The 14,445-nt window shown below is 37.3% G+C and overlaps 1 protein-coding gene across 5 annotated transcripts in view; it reads right to left on the bottom strand.

Moving 5' to 3' along the window:
- Positions 1–14,445, bottom strand: part of mipol1 (mirror-image polydactyly 1) — a 123,261-nt gene that overhangs the window by 57,836 nt on the left and 50,980 nt on the right. For 4 of the 5 annotated variants that reach the window (XM_062042516.1, XM_062042514.1, XM_062042517.1 and 1 more), the window contains 3 exons: positions 11,735–11,858; positions 11,572–11,671; positions 9,317–9,443 (listed from right to left, as the gene is read on the bottom strand). In XM_062042516.1, coding sequence (XP_061898500.1) covers positions 9,317–9,443; positions 11,572–11,671; positions 11,735–11,858 — 351 coding nt within the window. The remainder of the gene's footprint in view (positions 1–9,316; positions 9,444–11,571; positions 11,672–11,734; positions 11,859–14,445) is intronic. The other variant, XM_062042515.1, reaches the window with a different exon arrangement.

The raw sequence follows: 14,445 nt of genomic DNA, 5'->3' as shown, positions 1-14,445 counted from the left end.
CCCGACCTCGGATAAGCGGAAGAAGATGGATGGATGGATGGATGGATTAATTGTGTCAAATGCTTTAGTTAGATCCATAAAAACCGCTGCCGCACATTTTTTACTATCTATTGCATTGGTAATTTCTTCTGTAATTTCAATTAAAGCCATTGAAGTTGAAACATTAGCTCTGTATCCATATTGGTTCTCTTCGAGTATTCTATTTTTATTTTTATGAAACTTTCTAATCTGTTATTGAACAGTTTTTCAATGATTTTAGAAAATTGTGGAAGTAGAGAAACAGGTCTATAATTTGTAAATTGATGTTTGTCTCCAGTCTTATAAATTGGTGCAACTTTAGATATTTTCATTTTGTTTGGAAATGTACCTGCTTGAAATGATAGGTTACTAATATACATTAATGGTCCTGAGATCTCTTCAATAACCTTTTTTATCGTTTCCATATTAATTCGGTTACAATCAGTTGAAGTCTTAGATTTACATTTTTTTGCGATTGTAACTATTTCCTCCTGTGTCACATTACTGAGGAACATGGAGTTGGGATTTCGCTCTATGGTATCATTATAGTCCTCAATTGGAACTGGGTCTGGAATCCTTTCTTCCAATTTTGGTCCAATATTCACAAAATAATTATTGAAGCTTTCAACTACTTCCTTTATGTTGTCATTTTTTTTATTTTCATCTAAGAAGTATTGAGGGTAGTCCCTCTTAGTTCCATTTTTAATAATGCTATTGAGGATGCTCCATGTTGCTCTCATATTATTTTTGTTCCTGTCCAATAATTCACTGTAATATTCTTTTCTACATGATCGTAGTATGTCTGTTAACTTGTTTTTATACTTTTTGTACTTAATTTCTGCCTCTATAGTTCTTTGTGCTATAAATTTTCTATATAGTGTATTCTTCTTCTTACAAGCATTTTTTAATCCCTTTGTCATCCATGGTTGATTATTCTTTCTCTGCTTGTTACTGAGTTGTATCCATGGACAATGTTTGTCATAAAGTATTATGAACTTGTTTAAGAAATGTTCATATGCTTCATCAACCTCTTTTTCATTATACACACTGTCCCAATCTTGCTTGTGTAGCTCAATTTTGAAGGCAGTCATCCTCTTCTCTGTGCATAGTCTTCGAAATGTCATTTTGTCTTCCATGTTCTTCTTGTAGTTTCCATCATATATTGTAAAAACTGGCAGATGATCACTAACGTCGGTTATAAGTAGACCACTTGTAGTGTTATTATCAAAATCATTGGTAAAAATATTATCAATAAGCGTGGCACAGTGTCCTGTGATTCTGCTTGGCTTTGTGATTTTAGGATATAGACTGATGCTGTACATTGTATCAATGAAGTCATCAATAGACTTTTGCTTGTTGGGGTTCAATAAGTCAATATTAAAGTCACCACATAAGAACATTATTCTTTGACCATTGTCCATGTAAGTTGCCTTAATCCATTCTTCAAATGTTTCTATACTTGACTTAGGTGATCTATATATACAACTGATGAATATGTTTTTGCTTTTTTCCTGACATATTTCAATGGTTATACATTCTAAGATATTATCTATAGCAAATTACATGTTTTTTACCACTTTGTAGTTCAGGTTCTTCATCACGTACACAGCTACTCCTCCTCCATTTTTGTTGGTTCTGTTGATGTAGTTTAGTTCATATCCCTCCAGATCAAAATCTATTCCTTTTTTATCATCAATCCATATTTCTGTGACAGCGATCACTTTGAAGGGTTCGTTGATGTGTTCCAAAAAGTTCTTAATGTTGTTGTAATTTGCATACAAGCTTCTACTATTAAAATGAATAATTGACCATTTGTTATCACATTCAATGTTGCTATTATATTAATCATCTGTATAATAAAAACAACTATTACTGATGTGGGAGAAAAAATTTGTATCTGGATCTATATCATTTTCCAAATCCTGGTTTTTGTGATCTTTGTTGCAGAAATTTTTTAGTTCCATATTTTCTTGTTCAACAATCTTTGATGTTGTTTCAATAATCTCTATAAGTGTAGGTGGATGCAATCCTGAATCTAGGTCCTCTTGTTTAGTCGTCTCTTGGAACATAGTAGTGTCGATGCTGAATCTTGGTGCCTGTTTTCTGTCAGAGTCCATTATCATCGTTGTTGTGGTAGCTGTGTAAACTTTAAAAATTGTCCAGGTCCTTGAATATCATGGACAACAATTACTCTTGCTTCTGGACCTCCATTCAGCTTGATGTAGATTTTACAGTTGGTGCTCCAAGTTCCCTGGATTTTTCCCTGCTTCCTCAAGTCGCGTGCTTTCTTGGCGATTCCAGCATTACGTTTTGTGAGATGCTCATTCATGTACACATTTGTTCCCTTCAGCTTCTTTCCCTGTCTCAGCAATGCCATTTTAGATTTTCTGTTTACGAGTTTCACGAGCACGACTGGAGTGGCGTTGTTGTTTCTTCCGTTCAGTGGGATGCATGTTTCGATGGTATTAATGTCAATTTCAATTTCTTTTGATTGCAGAAAGTTGACCACTTGCTGTTCTGCTGAGACAATATCCATTTCATCTGGTTCACCTTTATTATTCACAGCTTTCGCATAGGATCTTGGTTTAATTCGGTGCCCTGTCACAATGATATCATTCATTCGTTTATCCTGATCCATTTCATCTATGATGTTCCTCAGCATGTTGTTGTCTTCTTGAAGGATCTTCATTTGTTTGCTCATTTCAGTGGCTTCTTTATTTCTGGAGTTGTTCTCTTTTTTCATTTCTTTCATTTCTTCTTTCATTTCTTTCATATCCTCTTTCCATCCATCCATCAATTCTTCCCATTTTTCTATCATTTCTTCTTTAAATTCCTGGAGTATTTTTTGTAGTATCCCTTCTTGAATCCCATCATGTCCTGTGCCCAGCTTCAAATCAGTCTTTCCAGTCAATCCTTTAACTTTTGGCATCGCGGCAGTCACTGAGTTCAAACAGGTTATTGTAGGTTCTTGTTAGTCCATACAGGTTTGTGTTAGTTTATACAGGTTCTTGTAGGTTATTCTTGGTTCATACAGGTTATGTCAGTTTATACAGGTGTTTGTTAGTTTATACAGGTTTTTGCAGGTTCTTGTGCTTGGAGGTTCTTCTGAGTTCATAAAGGTTCTTGTAGGTTCCTGATAGTTCATACAGGTTCGGTTAGTTTATACAGGTATTTGTTAGTTTATACAAGTTCTTGTAGGTTCTTGTTCTTGGAGGTTCTTCTTGGTTCATACAGGTTCTTGTTAGTCCATGCAGGTTTTTGTTAGTTTATACAGGTTTGAGTAGGTTATTGTTGGTTCATGCATGTTCCTGTTAGTTCATAAAGGTTATTGATAGTTTATACAGGTTATGTTTAGTTCATAGAGGTTCTTGTTAGTCCATACAGGTTTGTGTTAGTTTATACAGGTTATTTTATGGTTCATACAGGTTCCTGATAGTTCATACAGGTTTTGTTAGTTTATACAGATTCTTGTTATTGTAGGTTATTGTTAGTCCATACAGGTTATTGCTAGTCCATATAGGTTTTTGTTAGTTTATACAGGTTCTTGTTCTTCTTAGTTCATACAGGTTCTAATTAGTCCATACAAGTGTTTGTTAGTTTATACAGGTTCTTGTTCTTGTACGTTATTCTTAGTTCATCCAGGTTCTTGTTAGTCCATACAGGTGTTTGTTAGTTCATACAGGTTATTGTAGGTTATTGTTTGTTCATACAGGTTCTTCATAGTTTATACAGGTTATTGTAGGTTCTTGTTAGTTCATACAGGTTCTAGTAGGTTCTTGTACTTGTAGGTTTATACAGGTCCCTGTAAGTTTACATAGGTTATGTAAGTTCCTGTTAGTTTATACAGGTTATTCTTAGTTCATACAGGTTCTTGTTAGTCCATACAGGTGTTAGTTAAGTTTATACAGGTTCTTGTAGGTTCTTCTTAGTTCATACAGGTTCTTGTTAGTCAATATAGGTGTTTGTTAGTTTATACAGGTTCTTGTTCTTCTATGTTCTTCTTAGTTCATACAGGTTCTTCTTAGTCCATATTGGTGTTTGTTAGTTTATACAGGTTATTGTAGGTTCTTGTTTTTGTATGTTCTTCATAGTTCATACAGGTTCTTGTTAGTCCATACAGGTGGTTGATAGTTTATAAAGATTTTTGTATGTCCTTTCTAGTTTATACAGGTTTTTGTATGTTCTTGCTAGTTCATACAGGTTCTTGTTAGTTTATACAGGTTCTTGTTAGTTTATACAGGTTTTTGTATGTTCTTGCTAGTTCATACAGGTTCTTGTTAGTTTATACAGGTTCTTGTTAGTTTATACAGGTTTTTGTAGGTTCTTGTTAGTTCATACAGGTTCCCGTTAGTTCATACAGGTTATTGTTAGTTTATACAGGTTATTCTAGGTTCCTGTTAGTTCATACAGGTTCATGTTAGTTCATACAGGTTCTTATTAGTTTATAAAGGTTTTTGTTGGTTTATACAGGTTATTGAACTTGCAGGTTCATACAGGTTTCTGTAAGTTCACACAGGTTCTTGTAGGTTCCTTTTAGTTTGAACAGGTTCTTGTGGGTTCCTAAAGGTTCATACAGGTTATAGTAGGTTCCTGTTAGTTCATTCAGGTTCTTGTTAGGTCATACAGGTTTTTGTAGGTTCTTGTTAGTTTACACAGGTCATTGTACTTGTAGGTTTATACAGGTTCCTCTAAGTTCACATAGGTTCTTGTAGGTTCCTGTTAGTTTATACAGGTTGTTGTAGGTTATTGTTAGTTCATACAGGTTTTTGTAGGTTCTTGTACTTGCAGGTTTATACAGACACAGCATCAAGGGTTGGAATTGGGGGTTAAATCACCAAAAAAAAAATTCTGGGCGCGGCCACCACTGCTGCCCTCACCTCCCATGTGATCATGGGTCAAATGCAGAGAATAATTTCGCCACACCTAGTGTGTGTGTGACAATCATGGGTACTTTAACTTTTTAACTTTGGATTCCAGATAGTTCATACATGTTTGTGTAGGTTCCTGATAGTACATACAGGTTCTTGTCAGTCCATACAGGTTTTTGTTAGTTTATACAGGTTCTTGTAGGTTCTTGTTCTTGTAGGTTCTTGTTGGTTCATACAGGTTCTTGTAGGTTCCTGTTAGTTCATACAGTTTCTAGTTGGTTCTTTTTAGTTCATACAGTTTTTTGTTAGTTTATACAAGTTCTTGTAGGTTCTTGTGAATCCATACAGGTTCTTGTTGGTTCTTATTAGTTGTTGGTGGTTCTAGCGATGAAGGCGCTACCACTTTGATGTGTTCTTCTCCTCCAGGGAAGTTCTTCTTTGAGCCTGCTGCTGTTTTGCTGTAATAAACTGTAATAAGATGGCCGACGTGGCGACGCTCTGCAGGGAACAGCAGGTAATGAAAGACCAGCCGTCTCCAATAAAGCTCCTCTAACTCCGCGCTTACGGCTCGGCAGCTCGCCTCACGGCGCGCACACACGCGCACGCACACGCATGCGCACACACACACACACACACACGCACACACACACACACACGCGCACACACACACACGCTTTAACAATGGTGCTATTACTCAGATCAAGAATCAGAGTAACAAATCCTCAATTTGGAAGTTTCTGTGTTGAATATCAAATTATTGAGTAACAATTTTGTACACACACACACACACACACACACACGTACACACACACACACACACACACCCACACCCCTGACAGATGGAACATGATCGTCCATATTCGCTCCCTCATAAAAAGGATTGTAACCGCCATATCAATCACCCTTCATCCTGGACTGCTGGGAATTGTGTGTGTGTGTGTGCGTGTGCGTGTGTGTGTGTGTGTGTGTGTGCTTGCGTGTGTGGTTTTGGGGGGTTTAATCTCTAATTAGATCTGCGTGTGTATTTGGCAGCTCCTCGGCTGAGAGAGCTCCTTTTGTCAGCTTTTTAAGAAGTGAAGAAGAGTTACTTGCAGCAAGTGTATTCCAAAGTCCTTGGGCCTAGACCAGAAATCCCACTTGTCGGCACCACCAAAAGCAACCATTGATTTGTCAATGGGTGTATAAATTTTGATGTGATAACCATTGCAGACTTATTGGTCGCATCATGAAAGTCAAACTGCTGTTTCCACGCGGGGCTACAATGAACCACAAATGCGTGTCTCAAATGCTTTACTTTTAGCATCCCGGTAATCCTTTCTGTCATTCCTGAAGACAGATTTTGTTCTATGGCATAAAGGGCCGAACAAAATGTTGATTGTCGTGGTTTTCCGGACATTTGTGATATTGTCAGACCAGTTTCCTAGAGGGCTACTGAACCGCAGTAGCAGACAACATGCACATTCCACTACCCTAGTTCCAACAAGGGTCCAAAACGTTTTTCACCACTGTGGCATGTTTATCAACTATGTATTTGTAGCCAAGAATGTCCTTGTGATTGTGTCAAAACATTCACACCGTGGATCAGTAGTCTAGTCTTCCTCACTGTTATCAGAGTCCTCAGGGTCTACAACCTCTTCCTCGACATGAGCATGCTGGTTGCTGCAGGCTCACAGCTTGCACATGTCAGTGCACTTCAGGCTGCTAGTTGGGGAGTTTGCATGACCGTACACAGTTGCAGGAAAGTAGTTGCAACACCGCTGGAGAACCCTGCATCCACTCCATGGATGATCAGTGCTTCATTCACAACCCTTGGGACTTGGAACACAGGGATGGCATTGCAGACAGTGCCTGCAAATTGCAGCCTGGTAGTTTGCATGGACGACATGCATGAAGAGGCAGTCTTTCCATGATGGGAGCTGACAGGACTTTATCTCTCGTCGTCTGGCAGAGTTGATGTCTGAATTCATTGACGTTTGTGGTGTTGGTAGATGGCACGTACATGTGACACTTCTGAAAGAGCTTGGTGGATACTTCCCCATGAATGACCAAGCTTTCTGAAGGTCTCTTGGTAGGTCTTATCCGACATAATTTTTTTCAAGACGCCCATATTTTCCCGGCCTACAGAGGCACTGACTATATCATAACCGGTGAACACGTACGGTCCAACTAGGGCATTATAGACAGGAGGACATCTGTATCTTAAGCAGTGATAACCACAGCCTTGGATCCGGCCTCTGCTGCATTTAAGTGTGTGCTTCCTCCTTCGTGGACTAAAGCTCTACCATCTTCTCCCAGTGGTCCGTGGTGAGCTTGTAGCAGAGAGCCACTTTTCCTTCAGTTTCTCCCTGCTCTTTGGTTCTTTCCGCTCCTCTACCAGGAACTTGATTAGACTTGACGGCAGAGTCGTTTGGTCCACTGTTGAATATTGTGGCTTGCACCTCTGTTGCATCTCTGCGTCTTTGATGGACATCTCTCTGTAAACTTAGAAGACAATGTCAATACGTTTACTCTGTGCTCCTTAATGAAAAGCTGTGGACAGTCTGGCTTCAGCCAGATGTGAAAATGTTTTGTCATTCCCTTGCATCTTCTGTACCAGACTCATGTCATCAATGACAGTTGCTTCAGCGGGAGGAACACACAAAGGTTTGCTTTGTTCATCTTCTGCAGAGATCCATCGCCATTAACAATTGACCATGGCAAGGGCCACGGGAGGTGCATTAAGACATCTCTCATGTGTAGATCTTGAATCTGAGCAACCAGGTTCATGTGACCAAACACGTTCCTGTCAGCCACAAGAACCATTTCTTTGGCCTGCACTTTGGTTTGGTCTCTTCAAGATGTGGGTGAATTTTTCAAGCTCATTTTTGTCATCTTGTCATGTAACTGTAGTAGGTGGATTTGATTCCAGGTGTTTCTTCTTGAAATCCTGGTATGTCTGGTCTCGTACCGTGCACGCTCGAGGTCATTGGCAACATCAGGAGGAGCAACAGTAGCGGTTGACAAGCTGACCAACTATCAAAACTAACAAAATAAGACTCCGTGGTTTCAGCCAGCTATTCACCATGAGTTCCACCAGGGATTGGATGTCAGCCTCATCCCTCAGGATCTTACATCTATATGGCGGCTTCATTCTCTTGGTTGCAACTGCGCAGCTAACCATTCTGCAAAATCTGGCGCTGTCATTAAATCATAGGATGTGTCAATAGACCATTGTATGATTTTCCCCCAAAAAGTCAATATCTCAAAATGGTAAAATGGTAAAACTGCAAAATACAAACACTAAACTGCTCTTCCCAAACGGTTATCACATACTGAAATAATCATATAGTCCTTACCAAACCCTTAATAGCCCTAAAGTTTGGTTTCCTCTGATGATACTGATACATACCTGGGAACATGGACCATTTGGCCCCTACCAATACCTTAGTGGCCCTAAAGTTTGGTTTCCTCTGATGGTACCGATACATGCCTGGGACCATGGACCATATAGTCCCTACCAATAACTTAGTGGCCCTAAAGTTTGGTTTCCTCTGATAGTACTGATACATACCGAGGACCATGGGCCATGTGGTCCTTATCAATACCTTAGTAGGCCTAAAGTTTGGTTTCCTTTGATGGTACCGATACATACCTGGGACCGTGGACTATATAGTCCCTACCAATGACTTAGTAGCCCTGAAGTATGGTTTCCTCTAAAGGTACCGATACATGCCTGGGACCATGGACCATATAGTCCCAACCAATAACTTAGTAGCCCTAAAGTTTGGTTTCCTCTGTAGGTACCAATACATGCCTGGGACCATGGACCATATAGTCCCTACCAATAACTTAGTAGCCCTAAAGTCTGATTTCCTCTGATGGTACCGATACATGCCTGGGACCAGGGACCGTATAGTCCCTACCAATAACTTAGTAGCCCTAAAGTTTGGTTAAATGTGATGGTACCGATACATGCCTAGGACCATGGACCATATAGTCCCTACCAATAACTTAGTAGCCCTAAAGTTTGGTTTCCTCTGATTGTACCGATACATGCCTCTGACCATGGACCATATAGTCCCTACCAATTAACTTAGGAGCCCTAAAGTTTGGTTTCCTCTGATGATACCGATACATGCATGGGACCATGGACCATATAGTCCCTACCAATAACTTAGTAGCCATAAATTTTGGTTTCCTCTGATGGTACCGATACATACCTGGGAGCATGGACCATACAGTCCCTACCAATAACTTAGTAGCCCTAAAGTTTGGTTTCCTCTGATGGTACCGATACATGCCTGGGACCATGGACTGTGTGTGTGTGTGTGTGTGTGTGTGTGTGTGTGTGTGTGTGTGTGTGTGTGTGTGTGTGTGTGTGTGTGTGTGTGTGTGTGTGTGTGTGTGTGTGTGTGTGTGTGTGTGTGTGTGTGTGTGTGTGTGTGTGTTACCTGGCAGCTTGCTGCAGTTGAGCAACACGATGTAAAGCCTCATCTCGCTCCTGATTGGCCAGCATGACTCGAGACCTGAGAGCCTGGTCTCTGTCCTTGTGAGCACATAACAACTGGTCCAGCAACTCTGACCAGGGACCACATTTAAAAACATTTAATATCTTTCAAAGTCTACTTTAAAATATTTTCAATTTATTTAAAAAAATCTACTTTGAAAACATTTCAATTTTTGAAAACAAATACATTTTCTGAAATCTACTCAAAAACAATTAAATCATATGCTGTAGAACCATTTTTAAAACATTTTCATATGTTTTATAATCAACCTAAAACATTTCAATTAGGTTTTCAAAATCATTTTTTAAAACATTGTAATATGTTTAGAAATTAACTTTAAAAATCCAAATTATGTTTTAAAATCAACTTTGGAAACATTTCAATTACGTCTTAAAATCTACTTAAGAAACATTTTCATTATGTTTTACAATTTACTTTAAGATCATTTATATTACGTTTTAAAATTGGCTCTAAAAACATTTGAAATATGTTTTAAAATCAACTTTAAAATGTGTTTTAAAATCAACTTGCATAACATTTAGATTATGTTTTAACAAATAGATCTAGATTATATTTTATGATCAACTTTAAGAGCATTGAAATTATGCTTTAAAATCTATTTTAAAAACTTTATAACGTGTTTTAAAATCAACTTGAATAACATTTAGATTATGTTTTAAAGTTAACGAATAATATTTAAATAATGTTTTAGGGTCTATCTAAAACAAAGTTTTGAAATCTACATTGAAAACTTTCAATCATATTTTGAAAAATGTACTTGAAAATTATTTAAATGGTCTAAAATCTACTCAAAAACTATTAAATCATATTTTAAAAAAGATTACAATATCTTAAAATCTATATTAAAACATTTAATATGCTTTAAAATCATGTTTTAAAATATCAAAATATTTTTTATTAACAATTTGACAAATATTTTAAGCATGTTTTAAAGTCAACTTAAAAAATCCAAATTATGTTTTGAAATCAACTTTGAAAACATTTCAATTACGTTTTAAAATCTGTTTTAAAAACATCTCGATGTTTTGAAATCAACTTTGAAAACATTTACATTGTGTTATAACATTGACTTAAAAGCATTGAAATTATGTGTTGAAACCAACTTTTCAGACATTTAAAATGTAAAAATTATGCTCTGAAATCAAAGTCAAACACATTTAAAATTATGTGCTAAAATAAACTTTACTGACATTTAAAATGCTATTGTTGAAAACAACTTTTAAGACATTTAAAATGTAAATAATATGCTCTAAAATCAACTTTAAACACGTTTAAATTATGTGTTAAAACCAACTTTACTGACATTTAACATTTATATTTTAAAAACAACTTTTAAGACATTTAAAATGTAAATATTATGCTCTGAAATCAACTTTAAACACATTTAAATTATGTTATAACCAACTTAAAAGCATTGAAATTATGTGTTAAAACCAACTTTACTGACATTTTAAATGTATATTTAAAAAAAACTTTTAAGACATTTAAAATGTAAATATGATGTGTTAAAATCAACTTTAAACAGGTTTAAATTATGTGTTAAACCCAACTTTACTGACATTTAAAATGTATATTTAAAAAACAACTTTTAAGACATTTAAAATGTAAACATGATGTTTTAAAATCAACTTTAAACACGTTTAAATTATGTGTTAAAACCAACTTTACTGACATTTAAAATGTATATTTTTAAAACAACTTTTAAGACATTTAAAATGTAAATATTATGCTCTGAAATCAATTCTAAACACATTTCAATTGTTATAACAACTTAAAAGCATTGAAATTATGTGTTAAAATCAACTTTACTGACATTTAGAATGTATATTTTAAAAACAACTTTTAAGACATTTAAAATGTAAACATGATGTTTTAAAATCAACTTTAAACACATTTAAATTATGTGTTAAAATATACTTTACTGACATTTAAAATGTATATTTTAAAAACAACTTTTAAGACATTTTAAATGTAAGTATTATGCTCTGAAATCAACTTTAAACACATTTAAATTGTTATAACATCAACTTGAAAGCATTGAAATTATGTCTTAAAATCAACTTTAGTGACATTTAAAATGTATATTTTAAAAACAACTTTTAAGACACTTAAAATGTAAATATGATGTTTTAAAATCAACTTTAAAAACATTGGGATGTAGACTTCCTGGTTCTCACCTGAAGGTCTTTCCCAGGCTTTGGCCTCCTTCTGCTCCGCCCTCAGCTCCACCTCCTTCCTCTGTAGCTCCTCCTCCTTAAGGCTGAGCTGCTCCAGCAGCTGCAACAAAGAGTGTTTGTTTGTTTGTTTGTGACCACACACGCTCACGCTGGCCTTTCCAACCTTCTTGTTGGCGTCTCTCAGCGCGTCCAGCTCCCTCAACAACAGCGACACCTTCTTGTCGCCGGCAGGGGGCGGAGCCTGCTCATACGCTGCCGCGCGACCAATCACGCTGTCCTGATGTCTGCTGGAGGAGACAACATGGACAACTAAAAGACAAGTTTCAGACTTGTCCATGATGGAAATCTTCTTGATGCCCTGTTAGCGTCCAGCTAGCGCCCTGCTAGCCCATTTCTAGCAACTAACTTTCACCCTGCTAGCATCATGTTAACTTCCTGGTAATGCCCTACTAGTGCTCTGTTAGCATCATGCAACATTGACGTTGTGTTTGCTGTACAGTTGCATAGCGGCATGTTAGCAGCATGTTAGCGTCATGTTAGCGGCCTGGTGATGTTGTGTTTACTGTATGTTTACATAGCGTAATGTGAGCATCATGCTAGCAGCCTGTTGATGTTGTGTTCGCTGTAGAGTTGCATACAGTCATGTTAGCGTCATGCTAGCAGCCTGGTGACGTTGTGTTTACTGTACGTTTACATAGCGTCATGTTAGCGTCATGCTAGGGGCCTGTTGACGTTGTATTTGCTGTACGTTTGCATGCCGTAACGTTAGCATCATGCTAGCGGCCTGTTGACGTTGTGTTTACTGTACGTTTACATAGCGTCATGTTAGCATCATACTAGCAGCCTGTTGACGTCATGTTGACGTCATGTTTACTGTACGTTTGAATAGCGTCATGTTAGCATCATGTTAGCGGCCTGTTGACATTGTGTTTGCTGCACGTTTACATAGCGTCATGTTAGTAACATGCTAGCGGCCTGTTGACATATTTGCTGTACGTTTACATGCTGTCATGTAAGCTTCATGCTAGCAGCCTGTTGACGTGTTTGCTGTACGTTTACATGCCTTCATGTTAGCATCATGCTAGCGCACTGTTGATGTGTTTGCTGTACGTTTATATGCCATCATGTTAACTTCATGCTAGCAGCCTGTTGACGTGTTTTCTGTACGTTTACATGCCGTCATGTTAGCTTCATGCTAGCAGCCTGTTGACGTGTTTGCTGTACATTTACATGTCGTACAAGTTAGCTTCATGCTAGCAGCCTTTTGACGTGTTTGCTGTACGTTTACATGCTGTTATGTTAGCTTCATGCTAGCAGCCTGTTGACGTGTTTGCTGTACGTTTACATGCCGTCATGTTAGCTTCACGCAAGCAGCCTTTTGACGTGTTTGCTGTACGTTTACATGCCGTCATGTTAGCTTCACACGAGCAGCCTTTTGACGTGTTTGCTGTAGGTTTACATGCCGTCATGTTAGTTTCATGCTAGCGGCCTGTTGACGTGTTTGCTCATCCTGCTAGCAACCTGTCAGCGCTGGATTGGTTGCTGTGAGGTCAGATGCTGGCGGCCACAGGTGATGAGATGGAGTCGGGCTGTCTAATAAAAAGCTGCAGAATTTGTCTCATACCCCTTAAAGGTCACACTTGTTCTTGGAGTAATAAAGCGGGTAAATAACACATTTTAATTTATTTCCAATCAACTATTTCTGTCTCAATTGAATAGGTCACATTTCTGAAAGATGAAGTTTAATCAAAACTTTTTAATAACAACTACAATATTAGGAGTGTCTTCAGCGTAGTGCAATCAGTTTGGTTAGCCATAATTTTTACTGAACAATTATTCTATGGCACGCTTTTTGTTTGTTGGCTTTTTTAATGCCAACCTCACACGTCTTACGTCATTCGTAATTACGTAATTGTTCATTGTTACATCATTCTTAATTACGTAATTGTTCATTGTTACGTCATTCTTAATTACATAATTGTTCATTGTTACGTCATTCTTAATTACGTAATTGTTCATTGTTACGTATTTCTTAATTATGTAATTGTTTATTGTTACGTCCTTCTTAATTACGTAATTGTTCATTGTTACATCCTTAATTACGTAAATGTTCATTGTTACGTCCTTCTTAATTACGCAGTTGTTCATTGTTACGTCCTTCTTAATTACGTAATTGTTCATTGTTACATCCTTAATTACGTAAATGTTCATTGTTACGTCCTTCTTAATTACACAGTTGTTCATTGTTACGTCCTTCTTAATTACATAGTTGTTCATTGTTATGTCTGTCTTAATTACATAGTTGTTCATTGTTATGTCAGTCTTAATTACATAATTGTTAATTGTTACGTCCTTCTTAATTAGGTAGTTGTTCATTGTTATGTCATTCTTAATTACGTAGTTGTTAATTGTTACATCATTCTTAATTACATAGTTGTTCATTGTTATGTCCTTCTTAATTACATAGTTGTTTATTGTTACGTCAGTCTTAATTTCGTAATTGTTCATTGTTATATCATTCTTAATTACGCGGTCGTTCATTGTTACGTCCTTAACTACGTAGTTGTTCATTGTTACGTCCTTCTTAACTGCGTAATTGGTAAATGGGTTATACAGTACTTGTATAGCGCTTTACTACCGTGTTGACCCTATTTCCACATTCACCCATTCACACACATATTCACATACTGATGGCGGGACCCATCAGGAGCAAGTGTGAAGTGTCTTGTCTTGTCAAGGACACAACGGACGTGACAAGGTTGGTAGAAGCTGGGGATCGAACCAAGAACCCATAGGTTGCTGGCACGGCCACTCTCCAAACCGCACCACGCTGTCCCCTTTTATTTTTAATTGTTACGTCGTTCTTGATTACGA

This window comes from Entelurus aequoreus, linkage group LG03 (assembly GCF_033978785.1).
Source record: "Entelurus aequoreus isolate RoL-2023_Sb linkage group LG03, RoL_Eaeq_v1.1, whole genome shotgun sequence".
Classification (NCBI taxonomy): domain Eukaryota; kingdom Metazoa; phylum Chordata; class Actinopteri; order Syngnathiformes; family Syngnathidae; genus Entelurus; species Entelurus aequoreus.
This window is presented reverse-complemented; position numbering and strand designations above follow the sequence as displayed.